General features: G+C 39.2%; 1 protein-coding gene across 1 annotated transcript; it reads left to right on the top strand.

Moving 5' to 3' along the window:
* Positions 1–670: 670 nt before the first annotated feature.
* Positions 671–22,357, top strand: LOC148372213 (gamma-enolase). The gene is made up of 13 exons (XM_088326841.1): positions 671–812; positions 1,000–1,085; positions 2,859–2,954; positions 3,995–4,053; positions 4,133–4,202; positions 5,348–5,481; positions 8,362–8,584; positions 9,701–9,898; positions 13,891–13,967; positions 15,907–16,031; positions 16,101–16,209; positions 18,750–18,808; positions 21,443–22,357. The coding sequence occupies exons 2-13, from the start codon at positions 1,001–1,003 to the stop codon at positions 21,510–21,512; spliced, it is 1,305 nt and encodes a 434-aa protein (XP_088182967.1). The 5' UTR covers positions 671–812; position 1,000; the 3' UTR covers positions 21,513–22,357.
* Positions 22,358–26,279: the final 3,922 nt, after the last annotated feature.

Here is a 26,279-nt window from a genome sequence, read left to right as displayed (position 1 = left end):
AATTCCATGAAGTAGAATCACATTTTAGATATATATTTTTAATTTTGTTAACTTTATTTTCTGGCCTATAAGCCGCTCCGGATTATAAGGCGCACCAGCAAATATCTGGTGAGTTATGAATGTTTAGGCGCGCCTCATCATCCGAAAAACATGATTTAATCATTTAAGATGTTATTTAACCATATGCATACTTGGTTGGTTGGTTCCCTTAACCACACAGGTCATAGGGGCACCATTTCCTGTGGTGTGTCTTGGGCAAGTACAACCTGGTGGCGCCCATCCCTCTCCAGGCCAACATATATTTCCATTTCCTATACAAGAATTTCACTTTACGTGACTACCTCGGAATGGATTAATATCTTATCCCGGGAGTCTACTGTATGCAAAGATAATTTTGGGATGAAGACTAAATCAATGAGACACCTAGAAGGTCTTAGTAGTTCAGCCAGTGAACAAAGCAAAACAAATACCCCTCCAGTAGGAGCCAATGTCATTTAGGGCTATTTTTAATGCCCCCTAAGGAATTTCACCTTTCTACCTGTCTTCTCTTCCTGTTTGATCACCATGCAACATCAATGATGTTGCTATATTTAGGATATAATTTGCATGTGTACAGCATACTCAAATCAATGCAGCATCATCAACCCTCCCTCCCCATCTTTGATTCACCATTCCTTCTCTTGCTCGCGTTCGTGACTCATCACCCCCTCCCCCTTTTGTAGTGTGTATGTGTTGTACTCTCCCTCCTCCTCATTTATTTCCTGCCTCTCATCCTTGCACATCTTTCGCTTCCTCCGTCAAAAGAGCTGCAGGTAATCTTTTTTTTCCCTTCCCATTGCTCAGTAAGTCAAGCCTCCATCTTTTCTCTGTTGTGATGATTCAGCGGGGACAAGCTCTTGTTATTCCTGTAGTGGTGTAATACATGTGTTATTACATAGTAACAACACATACGTGTAAGATAAAAAGATTACATGTGATTTCTTTTCATTCTTTTAACAGGATGTCTATAGTGAATATTGTTGCCAGGGAAATTTTGGACTCCAGGGGGAACCCAACAGTGGAAGTTGATCTTCACACCAGTAAAGGTTATTGTCCAAGGTTGAATTTGAATTGTTTTATTTGTCAGTGATAACAACATAGTGTACATTGTTTACAACAGGAATATATGTTGCACAAAAAAAAACACTTGACAAAAAAACAAAACAGGAATGTTAATGAAATTGTATTTTAGAATTTTGGACAAATGTGCAAATCTTTTTTTGATATAATATATTATTATTGTGATTATCATTATGGTTATTATTATTATCATCATCATTACACAATATATTTAATTAAACACCATAGTCAAACACTGATAATTATTAGTATTGTTTTTTTTTTTGCTTTTTTTAAATTTAGCAGATTTTGTTCAGCAACATTAAAAACAAAACCCAATACTCTCGCCTGGGTCAGAATTGTTTTTTTCTTTGAAATATTTTTAATACGTTTCTGCATTTTAAATGAAATATTTATAATGATAATAATTTTCAATAGAAACATTAAATAACATTGCAATATTTTATAATTTAAAAATCATATGAAAAAATTATAGAAACATAAATCTACAAAAAAAATTATACTTACATTATATATATATATATATATATATATATATATATATAAATTTATATTTCCCCTTTTTCCCCTCTTTTTAAAAAAATATTTATCCCGCATAAATAAAAAGTGTTACATTTTTTTATACAACTTGAACATTTACAAGGATTTTACGAAGGGGTTCCAAGATTTGGAAGCACAAGAGTGACAAAATTAATAAATGAAAGCGACATTTAGAAATAACAACAAATTTTGTTTAATAACTGGCAATTGTTTTAAAAATGGGTATCATATTATGAAATATATACATATTATTCTTGGAAATATGTTTATTAAAATATTATTAGATATGACATAATGATTTTATTTAGGATTATCACCATTTTCATGGTTATGTTTCATAATTAGATTTCCATAGTTTTCCCAAAATTAAAAAAAATCAAAGAACGATTTTGTTCCAGAAAAAAACTAAAAATAACCTTGTAAAAAATAGATGATAAGCAGTTTTTAACCTTCAAAATAAAACGAAAGTTAAAATTTTGCCGTCCTGGCAATAGTCTAGCGCGGATAATAATAATAATTTATAATAATTTCCTTTGTATTGTCATTCTTTGTAACAATGTACACAGAACGAAATGTCGATACACCTGACCCTTTGTAGCGAGTCGATGCAGCCGCAGTCAACAGAGGGCGCCGCCATTTTACCAATTAGGTATGTCTCGGCCGAGGCGCGAACCAGCGACCTCCCAGTCTCAAAGCGGGCACACTACCATCTAGGCTACTGAGTATGGCTGGACCGTGCCTTTCATTTTGGGGGGCCGGAACAGCATACCTTCTCAAAATGCCTTCAGACAGCCCCCTCTTGCATCATTATGCAATCATGGATAATGGATCGCGGACACATGAGTGCAATTCACTTTTTGGTGGCCAGAACAGCAAAAAAGAGCTGCCATGTCTGTCAAAAATATGCTCTGCAGCTGCCGGCCCCTCCCTGCAGCAATAGTTGACCAGGGATAGTGGATTGCGGCCAAAACAATGCATCTAATTTTGGACAGGAGAGAACGGCATGCCTCTTGACAAAAATGAACTCGCAGCAATAGTTGACTGGGGATAATGGATTGCGGTCAAAACAATGCAGTTCAATTTTAACGAAAGCTTTTCAATCCAGCATTGCGAGGTCACAAATTACAAAGTGCAAAATAGCGAAGGATTCCAGTACTATAGGATACGATTATAAACTCTCCGTTCTCTCCACGGATCAGGCCTGTTTCGAGCCGCCGTTCCGAGTGGCGCCTCCACCGGAATCTACGAAGCTCTGGAACTTCGGGATGGAGACAAAACTCGCTACAAGGGCAAAGGTACTTTAAAAATTCTCGTAAAATCTCAAATCTGATGAGAGGTATCTATATTTTGGACAAAGTTCGATTTAAAAAGTGCATTTTGATCAGAATTTGCATGATTAACATGAGGCATCAAGGCAAACACACAGCATTAGCAGCTAGTGGCATGTCCACTATGTTAAAAATCACTATTCAACATCTGTGACATTCACATTAGCTTCTTAATTATTAAGCATTAATTTCCAATGTGATGAAAGCGGGTACATTGAAGCTAACCACCAAAGCTAAGCTATTTGCATTGGCAACTGGCAGCCTTGTTCACAATGTTAACATCACTCGTTAAGATCTGTGGCATTTGCATAGCTTCCTAATAAATTCGTATTAAATCACTGATGTGAAGCTAGTGGCTAAAGTGAAGCTAGACACCAAAGCAATGCCCCTAGTCAACATCTGACATTGGCATCAGCTTCTAAAGGATTTAGCATTAACTGCTGGTGTGATACTCGGAGCTAAATTGAAGCTAGCCACCAAAGGGATACTATTTGCTAATGCAGCTAGCAGTGGAAACTGGAATATTGCTGGTAACAGTATGTACAGTACAGTAGTGGTATATTTTACAAAATAAACCCATTTATAATAAACATTAGGCATCAATGCAAACACACTAGCTTTGGCAGATAGCGGTCACAATCACAATACTAGCATTAGTAGTTAGGATTTGTGACACTAACATTACCTGCTAAATTATTTAGGATTAAAAGTGATACTAGCAGCTTAATTGAAGCTAGCTACCTAAGGGATGCTATTTGCTAATGCAGCGAGCAGCTGTATATGCGAAATGATGGTCTCAATCCAGGCCTGTAACTGCAGAAACAGAAGACAATCTCCCAATTTTTTGAGATCACCATCTTTTTGATTTAATGTCATCATGTCCTAGCTAGCAATATCGAGGAACAAAACAGAATGCTTTAAAACGCGATCATTAGAACAGTTAAAATGACGTTTACACCCATAAATGAGAGGGCGTGACTTGAAGACATTTTTGTTTTGTATCTAAGGCGTGACCAAAGCCGTGGGTCACATTAACGACACCCTTGGCCCCGCCCTCATCCAATCAGTGAGTAGCGTGACGCACATCACGGTAATGGATATTTTCTGTCTTCACCTGAAGACAAAATGTCTTTTCTGTCTTTCAGGCCATCAGCGTCCTGGAGCAGGAGAAGCTTGACAACCTGATGATCGAATTGGACGGCACGGAAAACAAATGTAGATTTTTAACTCTTGAGTACAGTAGACTCCGGGATACGACATTAATCTAATTGTACGAGAATATTTGTGAAATTAACGTGTAGTGGGGGTATAGAAATTTGCTACTGCGTTCTCCAGTAGCCCAGATGAAAACATTGAAATAACAAAATACCGTAATCCCTCATTTATATGTGAAAATCCACAAAGTAGCCATCCCCTATTTTAAGCATGCACTTTGCATCAATAGTCAAGCAGAGATAATGGATTGTAGCCAAACTGGTGCTGTTCATTTTAGGCGAAATTACGCAAAAAGACCGTACGCATGACTCAAATGTGCTTTGCTGGCCCTTGCATTCAGCAATAGTTGACCGAGGATAGTGGATTGCGGGTGCACAAATGCAATAATTTAATGCCGTAATGTACTGATAAAAAGTAGCCAGGCCCGACACAAGTGTGATCTGCTGGTCCTTGCTTGCAGCAGTAGCTTACTGGGGATAATGGATCACGGCCATAACATTGCAGTTCATTTAAGCAGGACACAATGGCACACTTTGGTACTCCGAACCCCCCCAAAAAAGTGCTCTGGATTCCCCTGCTTGAGACAGGGATAATTGATAACAGACACAACCATGCAATTCATATTTAAGTGGGCCAGAATATCACCCCCCCTGACAAAAGTGCCTTCTGCCAGTTCCTGTTAGCAGCAATATTTGGTTGGAGTTAACCGATTCCGGCTGCACGAGTGCAGTACTTTTAAGCTGTAATACAATAACGGACAAAAAAGGGGGGCCCCCGGCCCTGACAAAACTGCGTTCTGCCAGTCCCTGCTCGCAGCAATATGGGATTCGGGATAATGGATTGGAGCCATGAGGAAATACAGTTATACATAATAAAGTAAGGGAAAAATTACATTTATTATTTTCTTTGGTGTGACGTGACATGGGCTAGTCCAGTGGAGTAGTGGGTGTATGCCAAAGGGGGGAAAAAAATTATTGTGTGGTTGACGTACTATAGTGCCATAGAGCAGGCCTGAAAAAGCATCTTATTCCACACTGTAAAATGAAAAGATTCTAAGGCGAGATCACTGTATCCTGGAGATTACTGTAGTCCCAACCCTTGATTGAATATTGATATAATCTTGGATGTTATTATTGTTTCTGTAGCCAAGTTTGGAGCAAATGCAATACTCGGTGTTTCTTTGGCCGTGTGCAAAGCGGGAGCGGCCGAGAAGGACGTCCCCCTTTACCGTCATATCGCTGATCTAGCAGGGAATCAAGATTTGGTTCTGCCGGTTCCTGTGAGTTCGATTCATCGAGAATTATCATTTTTAACCATGCGGTGCTGTGAAAAAGTATTTCCCCCCTCAATGATTTCTGTGTTTATTGCATATTCGTTACACACAAAGGTTTCAGATCATCAAACCAATTTTAATATCACACAGAGACAAGCCAAGGATATATTAAACAATGTTTATCAGGAAAAAAAGAATCAAAAGATATCTGGCCCCATGTGAAAAATGAATTGCCCCCTGAACTTAATAGTGAGTTAGGCCATCTTTGGCAGCAATAACAGAAATAAAACGTTTACAATAATTAGTAATGGGTCTTTCACAACGCTGTGGAAACACCGACCTTAACTGACGCCACCGAGGTCTGCAGTTCTTCTGAAGTTCTTCGAGGTTCTTTTGTAACCTACCGAATGAGCCGTTGTCTTGGAGTAATCTTGGTTGGTCGATTGTCTGCCGCTGTTCCCAGTTGTCTTGGTTTGTGGATAATGGCTGTGACAGTGGTTCGATGGAGCCCTAAAGCCTTAGAAATGGCTTTGTGACCTTTTTGGATTTTAAATCACTTTTTTTCTGATTTCTTTTGGATTTTTTGGGGAACATGGCATGTCAATTGTATTCTTGGGATTTTGTAGCCTACTTCACTTTGGCTAACAGATTCATTTAAAGCACATATGTCAGAGTCAAGGCCCGCGGGCCACATTAGGCCCGCGAGAGGGCTTTACCTGGCCCGCGTGACGATATCAATATATTATTAGATCCGGCCCGCAGGCCGCTGCAAGCCAGCAGCCCGCAGTACGCATGAATACTAAATTTCCCACAATGCAACGGGGACGCGCCGAGCGGGAGCAAAGCGGGAGGCGGTTTGATTTATTCAGCAGTCGATCAGCAGCAGTCATTAGCATAACAGCAAAAATTAGCCCACAGATACCCATCAACAATGGCTAAACGGAAGGTGGACACTGAAAACCGGGGCTTTCAAACAAGGTGGGAGTTGGAGTACATGTTCACGGAGGTAGCTGGAAAAACTGTGTGTCTGCTATGTGGAGAAAGTGTGGCAGTGATGAAAGAGTATAATATTAGACGGCATCATGAAACAAAACACACGCCTCAAACAAGTAATGTAGAGTTGTAGTAATACAGTACTGTATATAAATGTATGTGAATACAGTAATAATACAGTAATGTTTCCTGTGCAATTACACATTTGAAGTTTTTACTCCGTTCAAGTTTAAAAGTTAAATATGCACATAAAGAAGGTCTTGTTTTTTGTTGTTCCCCTCGGGAATTTTAAAGCTTTATTGTCTATGTTGACTATGTTGTTTTTGTTTGCCGACTCTGTCCTGGGAGTGTTTCTTGTTTTTCGGCTTTTCATGGAAAATAGATCTTGATGTGGACAACAGTCTTTTGATAAAATTGTCTCCTATTTAGCAGAGAAAATGACTTTTGATTGTTATTATTTGTTAATCAGTAATTCCTTTTTTTCACACTAACCCAGAGAAAGCCCAGAAAGGAAAGTCAATGTACATTTGAGCAGGACAGATGAGGTCCAGTGTGTTGATTGCTATTGGTTTTAAGTAACAAGAGATTTTTGCACTTTATTTTATTGTATTTCGAGGCAATATTTCTTTTTAATAATTTCAGATGATTGAATGATAGAAAATGGTTATGAGTTGTTGTTATGAGATATGTTATGAGTTTTTTATATAAAGGACATTTGTATTTTGTGCCTGCTGAAATTAAAAATGACTGACAGAGTCATAAGAAAATATTGCTTTATTTATCCAATCATATTGTAATATATTTGTTGAGTTTTCAGTAGGTTAAATCTTGGTTTCAGTAAAGATTGGACAGTCCGGCCCTCGGCTTGTAGCCAAATGTTTTATTTGGCCCTCCGTCCATTTGACTTTGACACCCCTGATTTAAAGTGATTTCTTGATTTCACACAGGTGGTGGGCATCAATTTTGGGTGTAAATGGAATCAAGATTTCAAAACTGCATTTTTGTCACAGACCAGGAACAGAGACAAGACCCAATAGCGTTTGTTTTACTTAGTTTTTATCAAGAAAGAGAGCAGGGATTACATCCACGATCCGATGATCTTCGGTCACCGGTAGCAGATGGCAAGAGCGTGGAAGTGGCACTTCCGTGTCGAGCGAGGGTAGTCGTTGACAGCGAGAAAACTGGTCGATGGCCAGGACGGGGGAGCAAAACAGAAAAGGGTCCAGAAAAAGGTCAGCAACAGGTATCAGGCAGGAAAACAGGGCAGGATAATGTCGGAGAGTACAAAAGCTTGCCTAGCTGAGAGCGTAGGTTCACAGACGGTCTGACGGGTTCCTTTCGGAAGACGGGAGTTCAAAAAGAGTCCAACAGCCAAACAGGTCCCATGGCTGTTGGCGCCAACAGGGCAGCCGCAGGTGCCCCATATCAGTAATCATAACAATTTTGTATATCCTTGAGTTGACTCTGTATGATATTAAAGACGGGCTGCGTGGTTTGAGGTGTCGTCAAAAAGTCGAAAATTAAATATTTGTTCTATTAAGGATTTGGTAACAACACTCAACTGAGTTCAAATAGCACTTATGCTTTATTTTCCATCGCGCCTATTTGCTTTTTTTACTTTTATCAGGCCTGTTTGGGGCGGAACAAACCCCCCAAAAGATGAAAAAAGAAGAGTTTGTTGGAGCGTGTCTCGGAAATAAAGGCAAACATAGTGTGCTGCCATCTACTGGTTTAAAGTCATGATTGCAGCCTTAAGTTTTCAAATGACGCACCCCAACTTTAAATTTGGTTTAATAATCTTAAACTGTTGAGAGTGCTAAATTTGTAATAAACACAGAAATCAGGAAGGGGGCAAATACTTTTTCACGTAACTGTAACTCGAAACCTTTTCAGGCTTTCAACGTGATCAACGGGGGCTCTCACGCCGGGAATAGGCTAGCCATGCAAGAGTTCATGGTACTTCCTGTAGGGGCGGAATCATTCCGTGAAGCCCTTCGCATGGGGGCGGAGCTATACCAAACCTTGAGGGGGGTCATCAAGGAGAAGTACGGTCAGGATGCTACCAATGTGGGCGACGAGGGGGGGTTCGCACCCAACATCCAGGAGAACAGCGAAGGTGAGCGTCAGGACGAAAATATTGGATTCATCGATGAATCGGAAATTTATTTGAACACCTTTATTCAAAACCATTACAATAACCAGCATTCATACCTGTCGCGCTCCAGGGCTCCATGCCCTTACAAACTGTCGTATTTTCCCTTACAAAATAATCTTACACCATTTTTTTTTCAAACGTGTTTTTCTACGTAGTTTAACATATTATATCGTACATGTGTTTCGTTATATCATATATATTGTTAATTAACATTTTGTTGTGAGTTACTGAGTTGATCGACATGAATGAGGTTTATTATCAAAAAAGTTCAAAAATGAAGTAGCTTGGACGTTCACTGTAGAAGGAAAAAATACATGCAAATATAAATAAGTAGAATAATCCATTTTCTTATTCAAATTAAGAATTCATTTTCTGCATTAAATTATTGTTGGTAATATACTGATTAAAGGGATAACCACAATCCTTTTTTCATTTTCTCTTTATACTTCCTTTTTTTCATAACTTCTGTATACAACATAATAATACGTAATAAAATGCAGCAAAGCAAGTGAGCCGTTTGAGAGCCGGCTCTCTTTAATGAGTTAAGCCGAAAAAAAACAGTTCTCTAAAAAGAGACGGACTTCCTTTCACTACACAACTACCACGGAATGATGCATCATGGGAAATCCCCAGGCGGCAGACGCATGCGCAAAGTATCATCAAACCGCTCGCTTTGTTTGCAACGGAAAAAAACACGATACCGAGATAGAGGATACCGCGGCAAACTCGTTTGACTTGATTGATTTGCCGTTTGGTGATACTGTAGTCGGTGTATACGGGATGGTACCCTTAATTGAAAAATGTGCGTGTTTCCGTACAGATTTTCTTGTACGTCATACACGTCTTAAAATGCATAATAAACCTAATTTGTACGGCAAAAACGTACAGGTTGACAGGTATGAGCATTATAAAAAACTAATTGATGAAAAGGCCCAAAATGTGATCTAATGTTGATAGGTATTACACCGTTTAGATGTGTTTTTATGTCATAACTTAGGAAAGATGTAAACCTGTTCATTATCTTATCTGTCGATTATTCAATGAATCAGAAAATTATTCTGCCTGAATTCCCCTTAGCTCTGGAGCTGATTAAAACAGCCATCGAGCAGGCGGGCTTCACCGACAAAGTCGTGATAGGGATGGACGTGGCTGCCTCCGAGTTTTTCATGGAGGGCAAGTACGACCTCGACTTCAAAACTCCTCCAAACGCCGCCCGAAATATCAGCGGTGAGGAACTGGCCACCATCTACCAGGATTTCATCAACAACTACCCAGGTTAGTACCCCAAAGATACCACCCGGATACGTTATGAAATTGCTGTATAGCCTGGGGGATGGAAACCAATGTTTCGAAATCCCTGGTACCCCGGATAAAACCATTTAAGTAATATAATAGTACACAGTAATTACTATCGTGTTTATATGTGTATTACGTGCATTTTTTTAACCTAAGAAACAAACTCAAAGATTAGGTGTACGTTATACACAAGATTTTACTGTAGTATAATATACTACCATATTTGTGCAATGTTTGATCAGTCGAAAAGTATCGCTTCATACAGTATGACCAAACATTGGATGCAACAGGAATCAAACCTGGGTTGCAGTGGTGAGAGCACCAGATCCTCACCACTAGACCATGGGTCTCAAACTTGTGGCTTGGCAACCAATGCAGCCCTCAGGATCAAGGATTGAGACTCCCGCCTTAGTATGAAGGTTAAAGGGACCGTGTGTATCATTTGACCACTAGATGTTGCTGTGTAATGTCGTGCCCCCGTAAACAGGTGCTAAAAATAACAGGTGAGAATACAAACTATGGAGACTCAAGGTGATCAAATCGCACCTTGTTACTGTTTAATAGGAGAAAAATGAGAATAAAAAGGAAAAAAAGGGAAAAATAAAATAAAATGAAAATAAAAATGGAAGGAAGGAAAAAAATGGAAGAAAAAAGGGGGAAATAGAAAAAGACGAAAATGAAAATAAAAAGGGAAAAATATCAGCAAAAAACACACACAAAAAAAGGTAAGAAGAACAAAGCGATTTTAGCAGCAATATATACCTTCACACGCACACACACACATATATATATATATATATATATATATATATATATATATATATATATATATATATATATATATAAATATAATAATAATATAATAATGCATTTTATTTAAAAGCGCCTTTCAGGCCACCCAAGGACACTGTACAGACAATGAAAAAATACAATTTAAAAAGTTGTAAGCGAAATAATAAATAAAAACAAGACATAAAATCATAAAAACATAGGAAATGGAGAAGCTATGTGTTGTAGGCAGTCCTGAACAGGTGTGTTTTTAGACGGGACTTAAAAGTGGAGAGAGGTGTGCAGTTTTGGAGGTCCGGAGGTAGATTGTTCCAAAGCTTGGGAGCAGCGCGACTGAAGGCTCTGGCTCCCATGGTGCTCAGGTGGGCAGGGGGCACTGACAGTCGGAGGGAGGATCTGAGGGAGCGAGTGGGGACGTGCACCTGGAGAAGGTCGGACAGGTAAGGAGGAGCCAGGTTGTGAATGGCCACATATGTATATAGGATCAGTTTGTAGCTGATGCGATGCTGAACAGGAAGCCAGTGTAGCTGTTGGAGAACGGGGGTGATGTGCTGCTGGGAACATGTTTTTGTGATGATGCGAGCAGAGGCGTTTTGAACCAGCTGAATTTTATGGAGGGATTTTTGAGGAAGGCCGAAGAGGAGAGCATTGCAGTAGTCAAGGCGGGATGTGACAAGACTGTGGACGAGAATAGCAGTGGTGCGGGGGGTGAGGGAAGGGCGGAGTCTGGTAATATTGCGGAGGTGGAAATAAGCAGTGCGGGTGATGGTGTTGATGTGAGTGGAAGGTAAGCATGCTATCCAGGATGACACCCAGACTCTTGACCTGGGGGGAGGGGGACACTAAGGAGCTGTCGATGTTGAGAGAGAAATTGTTTACTTTGGATAAAGTGGATTTGGTGCCAAGAAGGAGGAATTCTGTTTTATTGGCATTTAATTTAAGAAAGTTTGTTGTGAACCATGTTTGAGTTCGGAAAGGCAAGAGGTGAGGGAGGGAGGTGGGAGTATGGAGTTTGGTTTGCAGGAGAGGTAGAGTTGGGTGTCATCAGCAAAGCAGTGAAAGTGGATATAAAATTTGCGGAGGATATGACCAAGAGGCAAGAGGTAGACGATGAAGCGAAGAGGACCTAAGACAGATCCCTGGGGTACACCTGTGGTGACTAGGGAGGGCTTTGAGGTGAAGGATTTCAGCTGGACAAACTGAGTGCGGCCAGTGAGGTAGGAATGGAACCAACTGAGGGGAGTATGGGTGAGACCAATGGAGGAGAGTCTATTGAGGAGGATAGGGTGAGAGATTGTGTCGAAGCCGGCGCTCAAGTCTAGGAGGATGAGGATAGAGACTAAACCGGAGTCAGGTGCTATGAGGAGATCATTTACAATACAGATTAGGGCAGTCTCTGTGCTGTGGCGGGGGCGGAAACCAGACTGAAAGGGCTCATAGAGAGAGTGGAGGGACAGGTGCGAGTGGAGTTGAGCAGCAACAGTTTTTTCAAGGATTTTCGAAATAAATGGAAGGTTGGAGATGGGGCGGAGGTTGTCAAAGTTGTTGGGGTCAGCACCATGTTTTTTCAGTGTAGGGGTAACAACAGCGGTTATGAAAAGTGATGGGACAATACCAGAAGAGAGTGAGGAGTGGATAATGGCAGATATGAGAGGAAGCAGGGAAGGGAGGCAGGATATATATATATATATATATATATATATATATATATATATATATATATATAACCTGACTGCCCATTTTGCACATCCGGTTAGCTACTCCTCTTGCACTATCGGCACTATGGTAAAATACTATACGTAGCCATAATACAATACAACTTTTACTTATATCTATACATTCAAGGAAACTGCGCGGGTCAGATGTATCGACATTTCGTTCTGTATACACGTGTACTAGAATGACAATAAAGTAGATCTGAATCTGAATCTGAATCTGATATATATATGTGTTCATTAATTATCTGCACCGCTTATCCTCAGTAGAGCCGCAGGATATATATTAGACCGGAATAATACAGTACATGTAAAGGAACATTTTTTACTCTTGGTGTGACGTGACTAAAGCTGGTACAGTGGAGTAGCAGGTGGATGCAGACAGTGGATTAAATTTAAAACTGATGTTAAAACATTCTCGTGCAATTATTGAATTATTAACCCTTAGATTAGGGGTGGGCAAACTTTTTGAGTTACGCGCTGGATCGGATAAAAAAATTGGGCAAAAAAACTGAGAGATAATAGTCTCAAAATTGATAATTGAGGGGAAAAATGGGCCTTTTTTGCCCACCACTGCCTTAGAAAATCTCCTCAGTTTGATTGCCTTTTTAAAAAGTAACCATCCTGATCGTTGTATTTCTTGATAATTGCAAGCTTTGTTTCCATAATTATCATGTCTTTGCTTTTCCCTTTACCACTGCTGCAAGTCATAGCAAAGTACAAAAAAATACATTATGTTATTGCTTACTTTCAAAGTATTAAAAAAGCACACGAGATTCTGAACTGAATGAAGAGACAGAAAGTACCCTCTTTGTATTTTTGGATAATCGCAAGCATTATTTTATGGTTATCATGTTTTTGCTTCTCCCTTTGGCACAACTGCAAGCCTTGGGACCCATAGTGAATCAATACAGTACAAAAAAAGTTGACTTAATAAGTCTCTGCGAAGCACATATAATGAATGAAGAGAGAGAAGGGCATTGTGGGAGGTAATTCAGACAAAAGCGAATCCGCATTTTCCGATGCCGCGACGCAAACCAATATGCGACTAGCATTTTAGATGACGTTGACCAATAGCAGACGGTCATCCTCACAATATTTTAGGAATGCAACTCAGCCGTTTTTGTCGTACGGCCTGAAAAATGCTGTAAAGAGGGGCCGAAAAACGTCTTAGTCCACACCGTGAAATAAAAACATTGTAAAGTGGATTTGCTGTATCCTGGGTGTAAACTGTACTTAAATTAGCCTCATCCTCCCATTTCTTCTCTGATTCCTTTTGGGACAAAACAGATAAAAACACTCAGAGACAAAGTAAGCTTGTTGCCTCATGACGCCCAAGCACAATTAGAGCTGTTAAAGAGCTTTTAATGACATGCTAGAGTGCTCATTTGGCTGCCGTGTAATCCAGTGTGCAATTGCGCGGAACTTCATTACACGACAGCATCATCGACAATTCTCTCCTCGCAGTCGTTTCCATCGAAGATCCTTTCGACCAGGACGACTGGCCGGCTTGGACTCAGTTCACGGCCTCGGTGGGCATTCAGGTAAGTTGCACTCATATATTCCCGATTTTCCAGATTATAAATCACAGTTTCTTTCATAGTTTGGCCAGGGGTGCGATTTATACTCTGGGGCGAAAATTATTAACACATTATTACATTATTTCACATGTTATTTTCACACTAAATCTTACTGTATATGTGAAATTAACACGTTTTTATATAATTTCACATGTTTTTTTTCCACACTATCCTTTCTGTGTAATATTGTTACCACATTGTAATATCATTTAATGATAATATTAATAATACATTCTACTTCAAAGCCCCTTTTAAGACCACCAAGGTCGCTGTGCATCAAGTACCAAGTCAAGTCCAGTCAAGTCATGTTTATTTGTATAGCCTCAAAGAGTCTCAAAGGTCTGCACAGACCACACCATCGCCGGATCTAAAACCTACATGCGGGCATGCAAAAACCACAAGACAACGTTTAGAGTTGCGCCGTTTTCAGCTCTGCTATATGTTGTTTAAGTCACCTATTTTAGATAATGTGACCATTCAAGATGACAATGATGAATACGAGCACGAAGATGAATGAGGGCTTAACACATAAAATATGAGCACTACATTTCTAAACGACAGTGCCAGAGGAACCATACTGTGGAGAATAGTGCCAGATTGCAACACAAGCATGAAAATTTGTTGTCATTGGTGGGTGACACTGTAAGGGGCCTGTTTGCATTTGCTTGTCATCGTTCCTCAAGAATTTAAGTAAACTCCAGCGACCAAGCAATGACTACAACAATGCCACAATAGAACAGTAGGGTTTTTGATAATATTCAGTGCGGTTCAAATCAAACGTAAAAATTGAGGACTTCATTTGTGCGAGCAAAAATGTATTTCCAAACAACAATAAAGCAAGAATAAATAATAAAGTAATAAATGGCAAATGAAAACAAAGTAGAGTTAAAAGGGGCCAGAACGGAATCAGGACCCAATTGCGTAACGTTAACCACGAGTTTTATTGAAGGAAAGAGGAAGAGCTGTGCCCACGATCCGGTGCTCGCTGGACGCGGGAAGCAAGTCGCTCTGGCAATCGGATTGTGATCCGAATTGTGGATCTTCCGTAGCGGGTGATGGCAGTGTCAGGGGCGGAAAAGCAGTTCAATAGTCGGGACAGGAGAGCAAAAACGTGGTTGGCGTCAGAAACGGGTCGTAAGCCAGGACGGGAGAGCAGAGGTGGTCAGGATCAAAAAACAGGTTATAGCCGGAAACAGACGGGGAGATCAGGAACGGACAGGTGGAAAAATGGGAGCAAAAACAGGACAGGCGGGAGTCAGGGTCAAAAAGGCTTGCCTTGTATCAACAGAGGTTTGCAGACAGACTGACAACCGGAGAGTGACAGGACTAGGTTTAAAAGGGGACAGGCAGCCAATCAGATAGCCCGCAGCGGCTGGCGCCAAATGAGCGGGAACAGGTGAACCAAATCGGTAATCATGACAGAACCAAAGGCTATTAATGGTGCCTAAATATTACCCTACAGCCTTGAAATCAGCTTTGTGACCTTTTCCGGACTGATTTTTTTCTAATTTCTTCTGGAATTTCTTTGGATCGTGGCAGCTCAATTGTATTATTCAGATTTTGTAGCCTAACAGAGTCAATTTAACAGATTTCTGGATATAACACAGGTTGTAGCCATCAATTTTAGGTGTAATCTGCGGAATTAAACTCAGCTTTTCAAAAACTGTGGTTAGTCGCAGTGTGATTTAACAAGGGGGACAGTGACTTTTTCCACATAGGGCCAGATTGGGTTTGTTTTGTTCTGTTCCTTAAAAAATGGAATCAACATTTCAAATCTGCATTTTATATTTCCTTGAGTTGTCTGTGTGCTATTAAACTGGGTTTGATGATCTGAAACCTTTGTGAGTGCTAAATATGAAAAAAGGTAGAAATCAGGAAGGGGGCAAATACTGTTACCGTGCAGGTCGTGGGGGACGATCTAACCGTCACCAACCCTCGTCGGATCCAGCGAGCGGTGGAGGACAAAGCCTGCAACTGCCTGCTGCTCAAAGTCAACCAGATCGGCTCAATCACGGAAGCCATCAAAGCGTGAGTGGATGGCCTTCCCTCGGCTGTTTTCTTGTTCCAAATGTCGTCTTCATTTTCTATCTCCTTCAGCTGTAAAATGGCGCAGGAGAACGACTGGGGTGTGATGGTCAGTCACCGCTCGGGCGAAACCGAGGACACCTTCATCGCCGACTTGGTGGTGGGACTCTGCACTGGACAGGTGAGGAATACCTGGAATGGAGATTAAGACATGTGTGGTCGGATTATCTATAACAGGGGTCCCAGGCACACGGGCCGGGGGCCATTAAGATGATAATTTGAGGCCCCCGCCTTAATATGACATTATAAACTATGTAAAGATATCGCTTAATAGTATTGATTAACTCAACAATTGGAATATTGTTGCTAAGAATGTGTCTTATCACATCTGTGGCACCAGGAAAGGATGATATGTAAACGTCATTTCAAGTCCACGGCACTAATTGAGTTCATATGAAAGTTAAAGGGACAGTGTGTGTATTTTCCCACTAGATGGCTCACTGAATGTGCCACTGAAAATTTGTGCCAAAAACCCAAAGGAAGAACAAAAAATACGGAGACTCAAAATGACCAAAACGCACTTGGGTACTTTTGAAAAGCAGAAAAAGAAGAAAAGAAAGAAATAATTAAAAAAAAAGAAAATACAAAAATGTAAAAGGTGTTAAAAAGAAGAGAAAAATGAAAATAAAAAAAGAAATAAGACAAAAGGTAAAACTCAAGAAAAAGGGAAAAGGAAAAAGAAAAAAATGAAAACAAAGCTAATTGCATTTTTTTTTCTTCGTTTTTCTCCATAATTCCTCTTTTTATTTCCTTTTCTCAATTTCCTTTTTTTCTTTCTTTTACCCTAAAAAATATTATTACTGTTTTCCTTTTTTGCCAGCTTTTCTTATTTCTTCCCTAGTGTTTATTCCATTTGAATATAATCTTTTCCTCTTTTTATTGTCTTTTTTTGAGAAAGGCTGGGAAAAAAATGGAAGAAAAAGGGTGCTTTTTGCTCACTTTCACTCTCCGTAGATTCTGGTCTTCCTTGGAATCATTTTTGGTTGCACTACACAATAAAGCGTCATCTAGTGGACAAATATACAACACTGTCTCTACGAACAGCTAAATATTTTTATCTGCACCGTTTTTGTGAAAACCCCATTTGGCTAAACCTCACCCGGGTCGTAGCTTCAGCGGCCCCTGACTCAATTGAGTTTGAGACCCCTGATCTACAATATAGTGCCCTGTTTAAGTGTAACCTGCACCTGTCCTTTTGGGCAGGACCCATACGGGGCAATAACGCTTCATAGGACAATGCCATACAAACTAATAAAAGCTGCCGTTGATAACAAGGGAAGAAGAAATGCAATGGCAAAGCGAAGCCACCAGAGAGCAGTGTCTGCGTCATTTTTAAGCAGACTTGTTGGGAAACATGGCAACAATTTCAAGCATTTAATCTTTTGAAAATTTAATCTTTGAAAACACAACAAGAAAATTCAAACATCTGCCAGGTTTTCAAGCACACGCACAAACCCTGATTTATAAATTATAGGCTCATTCTATGAAAATTATTTTGGAATAATTGATCATGTATTTGAAGACTCTGATCGTGTCACTGGTTTCTCATGGCAGTTAGAAATCCTATTTCCTAGAATATCACAATGAAGCTATTTTTAGAACCGCATTGGAGGCCCTTGCCAGAGATTTCTAATTTTTCTTCACTTTGCAGTCACATAAATTGACTTTCTAAATTGACTCAACATAATATTTTTATTAGAAATAGCTGAAAATTAAACCAAATATAATATTCTTTTTTTCTCAAAAAAGAATAGAAAATTCAGTTTACACTCCAACTCTCACGACCAGAATGGAATCAGGACCCAAATGCGTAGCGTCAACCACAAGTTTATTGATATAAAGAGGAAGGGCAGCGCCCGCTATCCTGTGCTTGCTGGATGCGGGAAGCAAGTCGCTCACACAATCGGATCGTGATCCGAATACGGAAGCGGAGATTGCAGTGTCAACGACGGAAAAAACAGTTCGATAGCCGGGACAGGAGAGCAAAAACGTGATTGGGATCAAAAACGGGTCGTAAGCCGGGACGGTAGAGGAAACGTGGTCGGGGTCAAAAACAGGTCGTAGCCGGAGACAAACGGGGAGATCAGGAACGGACCTCACGTTTGAAATTTCTAGATAAATCTTCATCCCAATTTAACCACGGAGAGTCTCCATCGCTTTGTCAACAATGGTCAACCCAAGTTCCTGCCAGCACTCAAGAAAATGCACTTCAGATAATAATAAAAGATTTTTATTTTTTTTCACCAAAATCCCAAACAACTGCGTCTGCCTAATTTTCCAAGAGACTTTGGCTGTTTTCAAAGAATATTATATCAAGAGGCACTGCCAGACAAAACACGCTGACGACAAAAAGCTTATTAGAAACACACGCTGTGAAAAGGTGAAGCAACTGGAAGCTGTTATCAAATGAAAATGCTACGAGGTCGCGATGCTGATCACCGAGAACTGCAAACCTTTCACGGAGGGTGAATTTATTATTGTCTGTTCAAAGAATGCCAGGCTGAATAATCAGCCCTCACACATTTTCAGTTTACCACATCTGAAACGCCTTCTGAAAAGTTTGGACACCCCTGGATTTGGGTATTTGTGATTTCACTGTGCAGCCATTCGAGACTTCTTGTGAATAAGAGCTATACAAATAAACATGACTTGTTTTTTTAGATTAAAACCGGAGCCCCCTGCCGCTCTGAACGCCTGGCCAAGTACAATCAGCTTATGAGGTGTGTATTCATAAAAAAAATCTATTTTCATTGCTAAAAAGTAGCCATGTTCAAATACTACACTACTGTTCTTACATTGAATTTTCCAGTACAGCAGACCCCCGGGATATGGAGTCCCCGCCTTATGACATTTTTACCTTTTGAATTTTTGTCTGCCCCTCTTTATGCAATTTTCCCCAAATCGTCTACAAATCATTTAGAGCGCCCAAAAAGGTTAAAGGTTAAATATATAATATTTGACCACCAGACGGCACTGTGTTGTCTGGTACGAATGAGGGCCAGTGATACACAGTGTGGCAGAAGGATGCCAGACACACATGAAGCCAATGTGGTGAAAAAAATATACAAATTTCTCGACCTTAAAAAAATGGACATTGGTATTTTTGACCGGAATTTAAATCGGTGTTGTGTTTTTTTTACTGGATGAAAGTCACCAAATATTACACGCTGTCCCTTTAACTTGTATGCCATGAGCACCAGCTCAGTAGCCTAGATGGTAAGGCGCCCGCTTTGAGACTGGGAGGTCGGTGGTTCGCGCCCCGGCCGAGTCATTCCTAAGACTTAAAAAGTGGTCGGCGGCGCCCTCTGTTGGCTGCGGCTGCATCGGCTCGCTACAACGGGTCAGGTGCGATCGACATTTCGTTCTGTGTACATTGTTACACAGAATGACAATACAAGGAAATTATTATTATTATTATTATTATTATTATTACCTGCTAAATGAATTAGGACGTGATGCTTACAGTTAAACAGCTTGTCACTAAACTGATGCTATTTGTTAATGTAGCTAGCAGTTATGTTAGCAAAAATATGCGCTAAATCAGGGAGCCTTTTTCCAGCGTCGACTTACTTTTTGTTACTTTTTGTTACTAATTAGCACAAACCCACTTTGATATAAATTCATAATATAGCAACTTAGCTGGATGACTTGCTAAAATGTAGCTGGATAGTTAGCTAGAAAAGTGAACAGGGAATAAACTAAAAAGAAGCAAGGTAACTAGCTAAAAGAGTAAAAAGCCCACAAAAAAGCCAGGTATATAGCTAATAAAAGCTAGATAGCTAGCTAGAGAGGTCAAAATCTAGCAAAAAAAAGATAAAATGTTAACTAGATAGCATGCAAAAATGTAAAAAGCTTGCCAGATAGCTCACTAAATAGCTAAAAATCTTTACTTATCTGCTTTATTAAACACAGAAATTGGAATTTAGTTTGTTGTATATCCTGTAAAGCAAATCAATAAAAAGACATATCATGTTAGCAATACGTTTTTACTGTGCTATTACCAACTTCATGTTAGAAATAGGGGTAAATAGATTCAGTCAACCAATTAAAAAATTAATTTTACTAGAAAATCACAATGTCCTAGCTCTGGTGAACTATTTTAAGAACAGGTCCGCAGGCACTTCAACTGTCCTTTGGGGGCACCCTGGTTGTAAACATTTCATAAAAATAAAAATACTGAACAAAAAACATAAAAACGACGATTGTATTTTTTCACGATGTAATATAAATGCAGGTCTGTATTAGTTTGTGTCAGGGCATCCTGAAAATGACAAAATACTCCTGGATGAACTACTTCCCATAATGCATTTGTCTTTCCTTATTTATTTCAAAATCTCATGTGCTTCATTGAGACTTTGCAATTCAGCAGTAACATACTGTATTTTTTGTACTGACGGAATTACATCCCACAATGCCTTTCACTTGATTCTGTTCAGAATTTTGTGTGCTTTGTAAAGATATTGCGAGTCAGCGACGCGTTTCTGTAATTTTTGTATTGTCCCAAGGTTTGCATTCATGCTAAAGGAAGAAGCAAAAGCATTATAACCATGGGAATAAAGCTTGGGATTATCAAGAAATATGAAGAAGGCACACGAATCGCTACCATCGCTAATCATTAAAAATAGAGAGGCAATTAAAGCAAGGAAATCATCAATTGGCATGACAATCGACACAAGTTGAAGTTTTAAAATCAGTTTTCATTTTAACAATCTGTCTCCTCCCCTCTCTGCATCCACCAAGCATTCCAATCAACCAGCTCAAGTCACGTCACACCAAAAGTACATTTTTTTTCCCCTTTACATGTATTAAGGTTCACTGATCCCCTAACCAACTGAGACATAGGAGCACCACTTCCTGTGGTGTATCTTGGGCAAGTACAGCGTGGCGGCATCTATCTGTCTCCTGACCGTTTTTAGGTATTAGTTTGCTCCCCAACATAATACTGATAGTACTGATTTCTAGGTTACCAATAGCAGGAGGAGCCTACTGATCAGACTCAGATACAGCACATTCATCATGTGGTCACTGTTGTTTTTTAGTGTAAAGCATCATCCTGTTCATTTCGAATGATAATTTATAATATTATTTAATTATACGGACATATATTACACTTAAATAGTACTTATTATGTACTATTTGGATTTTTAAAGGTTTTAGAAATCTATAGCCCGCTATAACGCTATTACACTTTGCGATCCCGACCTCAGATCGGATTCATGTTGTATCCTCGGGGTCTATTATATTTTACTCGAGTATTTTTCTTTCTTGCGACACAATATTAACCCGGAGTCAGACATTTTGAGTAGACCTGCTCTTGCAACTAATGACTTGATTTTCCGTGCATCTTATTTCAGGATTGAAGAAGAGTTGGGTGAGCATGCCCGCTTTGCGGGGCACAATTTTCGCAATCCCAGCGCGCTCTAAGCACCCTGAGGTGACGTCGCCAGGATATTTTTGGTTTTATTGATTCCAGGCTTTCTTATCATGTTGCCGAGTTTTCTGATTGGTCCCTACCAGAGGTGGGTAGAGTAGCCCAAAAAATTAACTCAAGTAAAAAGTACTTCAGAATAATATGACTCAAACAAAAGTAAAAATTGTCATCCCTATAATTACTTGCGTTAAACAAAAACAAGTTCTTTGTGAAAAAAACTACTCAGGAACTGAGTAACTGAAGCAACATCTTATCCATTCATGTTTTTCCATTAAAAACAACTCTTCCATCAAATCATCAAAATCCATCCAATCAACAATAAATAAGTCTGTGTACTCAGTTTGTTTGGGCGAACCCTCTGTGGATTAAAAAATATTTATAAATGAGGCTATAGCTATATATATATGCACATAAGGTACAGATAAAAAAAACACGGCACTGCTGAAATCTCAATAAAAGAAACAAATTCTCTGACCAAATTAATGCACCTTAGCAGACAATCAGTTAAATACTTACCTGGAGGGGATTTAAGTAACTGGTTCAAAGTAGCCAGTTTTAGCAGAGTATGAGTACAGTTTCTTTTTCACAAATCTACTCAAGTAAAAGTGAAAAAGTATAGTGATTTAAAAGTATTACTAGTCGTACAACAATGTCCCAAAACGTACTTAAGTAAATTTGACTACCTACCTCTGGTACCTAGCGTTGCTTTAAATGAATTGATGTGTGTGATAGTGGAAAATTAAAATGTATGTACATTGTGTCTGTAATAAATATTTCTATCTGTATTAACTGTAAATGTATATGAAAAAGCCCCTATACTAAATAAAGCTGCAAAATCCATTGAAACTCAAATCAAAGTTTTTGGTAATATTTTGTGCCTTTTTTACAGTTAAAAATGAGAAACAGCTAGTGCTGTGACGCACGGTTACAACCACAATAAGAAACAGATGAAACTGGGATTGCTTAATCCGAGATCGTTTAAAGGATTTGCAGAATCATTTGTTCCTCCTTTGCTCGCAGACGGAATTTACGGGCAATATCCAGCCCTTTGTTTTTTCATGATTTCTAAAAATCAGTTCTCGTCTATTGAAACTTAAAATGTTGCTGTTGCAATGCAGAGAGAGAGAGAGAGAGAGAGAGTGAGAGAGAGAGGAGAAAATGAGAGAAAGAAAGAGATAGAAAAATGAAACAGAAGGAAAGAGAAAATGAGAGAAGAGATAGAAAAATGAAACAGAAAGAAAGAAAGAGGACAAAATTAGAGAAAGAACGAGATAGAAAAAAGAAATAGAAAGGAAGAAAGAAAGAGGAGAAAATGAGAGAAAGAAAGATATAGAAAAAAGAAACAGAAAGAAAAAAGAGGAGAAAATGAGAGAAGAGACAGAAAAATGAAACAGAAAGAAAGAAGGAGGAGAAAATTAGAGAAAGAAAGAGATAGAAAAAAGAAACACAAAGAAAGAAAGAGAAGAGAATGAGAGAAAGACAAAGAGAGAGAACGAAAGAGAAGAAAGAAATGAGAGAAAAAGAAAAGAAATACAAATGAGAAAGAGGGGAAGAGAGGATGGGAGAGACAGAATAAAGCGAGAGGGGCAGTAAAATTGAGATAAGAGAGAGAAGGAATAGAAACCGAAAGAAAAGGAAAGAGAAAAAGAAAAAAATAGAGGAGAGTAAGGATAGATAGATAGATAGATAGATAGATAGATAGATAGATAGATAGATAGATAGATAGATAGATAGATAGATAAAGAGTGAACAAGAAAGAAAAAGAAAGAAAGAAAAGGAGAGGGATGAAAATAGATACAGAAAAAGAGACAAAAAGAAAAAAGAGAGAAAAGGAAACATCATTCGATAGGACTCCTTTCACGAGCGATCACATGGATTCAGCCACGCATGCGCACTTTCACCCGCAATACTCCAAGGCAACCAGCAAGAGGAGCCCGAGCGTTCTAGTTCTGTATATCATCCGCGCATATGCGCGTTAGCCCGTACGCTTCTCTGACGTCTGTTGGGGTGGGAAAGAAAAATAACTGGGGGGAAATGGTAGAGCCGCGCATGCGCACTGGGCACAATCTCCGGCCTGGTTACTATGGTTACCACACAATAGGAGACGGGGCGGAGGGTTGTCTTTGGGCGAGGGGGGGAGTCTGCAGAGCCGCTTGGCTGGACACAAGCTTCGATCAGACTAACGACCAAAAAAAACATATATATATAGAATAAAACACTTTCATTGTTTACATGAATATTAAGTCGACTGCACAAGGCCACGCCCCTCTCTCCTTCCTCGCAGCCTCCTTATTCAAATCACGCCTTTCTCTCTCATGCACAGTCGAGGTATATAAATATATATATAATAGTGATGGGAATTCCGGCTCTTTGCTGAGAATCGGCTCTTTAGGCTTGGCTGACTCAAAAGGTGAGCAGTAACTATGTAAAATGACTCATGAAATTACTTTGAAAAAGCACAGAAGAAAAAGCAAAAGAAGACCAAAATGAAAAAGAAACAAAAGTAGAAAAACGGAAATAAGTAAAATAGCGACAAAAGAAGGGGTTAAAACGTTGGGGGAATGAGAAAAAAAGAAGACAAAATAAAATAAGAAGGGAGAAATGAAGAAAAAGCTAGAGAAATAAGCAGATAAAAAGTAAAAAGATTGGAAAAATGAAAGTAAAGAAGAATAAAAGAATAATAATAATAATAATAATAATTTCCTTGTATTGTCATTCTGTGTAACAATGTACACAGAACGAAATGTCGATTACACCTGACCCGTTGTAGCGAGCCGATGCAGCCGCAGCCAACAGAGGGCGCCGCCGACCACTTTTTAAGTCTTAGGAATGACTCGGCCGAGGCGCGAACCACCGACCTCCCAGTCTCAAAGCGGGCGCCTTACCATCTAGGCTACTGAGAAGAAAAGGAGACTAAAGAAAGAAAACAATGCAAAAAAAAAGAAAAGAAAAATCTAGCAAAAAGAAAAAGAAAAGAAAAACACAGAATCCCTGAATAAAAAGGAAATAGACAAATCCCATGAGAAAATGTGCCTTAAAGACAACTGGCTCTTCTGGCTCAGCTCACTTAAAAGAGCCGGCTCTTTCACCTTCCAAAGGGCTCATCAGATTTTTGTTGTTGCTTTAATTAATGTTTCATTAATTGTTATGTACCATTATTTACAAAAATGACTTCATAATTATCTTTTAATCTGTAATACAATTAGATAACTTATAGTAGATTTTGTTTTAAATTATCCCAGCACCTGTTTTGATGATTAAGCCAATACATATTTTATTTCAAATATAAACATTTTTTTTAAACTATAACACACAAGAATAAATTTTAAATCTGTTTAACAAAATCTAGTGGTAAAATACATCCCCGAAAGACACAGGAAATATAAATGAGGATATGTACAGATCAACAAATAGATATGATAAAATACAAACTTAAAAACAAGACACAGGATCCATAGAAAGTATGCATATTGACCAATCACAAAAAAGCGACCTTATAGGGGCTCTCGATTGGTCGGGAGCAATTTTCACATCTGGGGTAACCTTTCCCACTGCTTGCAAATGATGGTGTTGATATTCAATTTCATTCTGGCCTAGGAGAGTGCAATATCCTTCAGGAAAAAAAATGCTGAGCAAAACCAAAAGTGAGTTAACTTTATCTGGCATTTTTCACACATTGGTCAACCCTTCTAACTGTCTGCAAGACAATGCATTGAAACTGAATGTTGTTCTGGCATTGAATAGGAGAACGTCTTTCTGTGAAAAACTGCTGAGTCAGCAAAACCAAAAGTGCTGAGTCAGTTTTATGGGCATTTTCCAATCTGGGGTAAACTACCTGACTGGTTTATGTCCCAGTCTGATATTGAGATCATAATTCATGAGTTTGTTACCCCCTGTCTCGATTACTGTAATGTACTACTCTCTGGTCCCCTGTAGTCCAAAATCAAGAGCCTGCAGCTGGTACAAAATGGTGCAGCGAGGCTTTTAACTAAGACATGAAAGCTCGATCACATTACCCTGATTTTAGCTAACCTACATTGGCTCCCTGTTATCTTAAGATGTGATTTTAAGGTTTTGTTGGTATAATACAAAGTTATGCATGGACTTGCACCCTCATATGTTTCAGATTTGATTTACCCCTATGTTCCGGTCCGGAACCTTCGCTCTGAAAATGCTGGTCTACTAGTGATCCCAAGAACCAAGAAGAAATCCACAGGTTTTAGAGCAATCTCCATTTGGACCCCAGTGCTGTGGAATGCTCTTCCCCCTGAGATTCAATCTGCAACCTCAGTTGAACTGTTTAAATCTGGGGAAAAAATGCAGAGTCAACAAAACAAAAAGTACACAGTCTGCTTTTTGGGCATTTTTCACATCTAGGGTAACCTACCTGACTGACTGTGGAATGTAGTGGTCTAAACTCCTTCCCATTTTTCTTGGGTGGACAGACACACAAACAAACTGATATATACTTATGTATCATATATATCTTATATATATATATATACTTAGATCGCAAAAGAAAAAAATATCAATACCTTTGCACTGGTGATAACAACAGAGAATTCCTTGAGAAAATAAATGAATATTGACTAACCACAAAGGAATAAAAAGTGTCTCGAAGGGCACCGGCTCTTGATTGGTTGGAAGCCGGCTCCCAATAAAAAAGAAAGAAAGAAAGAAGAAACGAAACAAACAAACAAAGAAAGGGAGCAAAAAGAGAGAGAGAAAAAATAGAGCAAAAGAGGAGAGAAAAAAATAGA

The sequence above is a fragment of the Urocampus carinirostris genome, chromosome 2, assembly GCF_059441175.1.
Source record: "Urocampus carinirostris isolate Australia breed hairy pipefish chromosome 2, RoL_Ucar_1.0, whole genome shotgun sequence".
Classification (NCBI taxonomy): Eukaryota; Metazoa; Chordata; class Actinopteri; order Syngnathiformes; family Syngnathidae; genus Urocampus; species Urocampus carinirostris.
The sequence above is the reverse complement of the archived record's forward strand: the minus strand, read 5'-3'. Positions and strand labels throughout refer to the sequence as shown.

Coding starts and splice junctions, on each gene's coding strand:
- LOC148372213 (XM_088326841.1), top strand. CDS start 1,001: ATGTCTATAGTGAATATTGTTGCCAGGGAAATTTTGGACTCCAGGGGG. Junction 1,086..2,858: donor TGATCTTCACACCAGTAAAG/GTTATTGTCCAA, acceptor TCCACGGATCAG/GCCTGTTTCGAGCCGCCGTT. Junction 4,054..4,132: donor GCCCCGCCCTCATCCAATCA/GTGAGTAGCGTG, acceptor TCTGTCTTTCAG/GCCATCAGCGTCCTGGAGCA.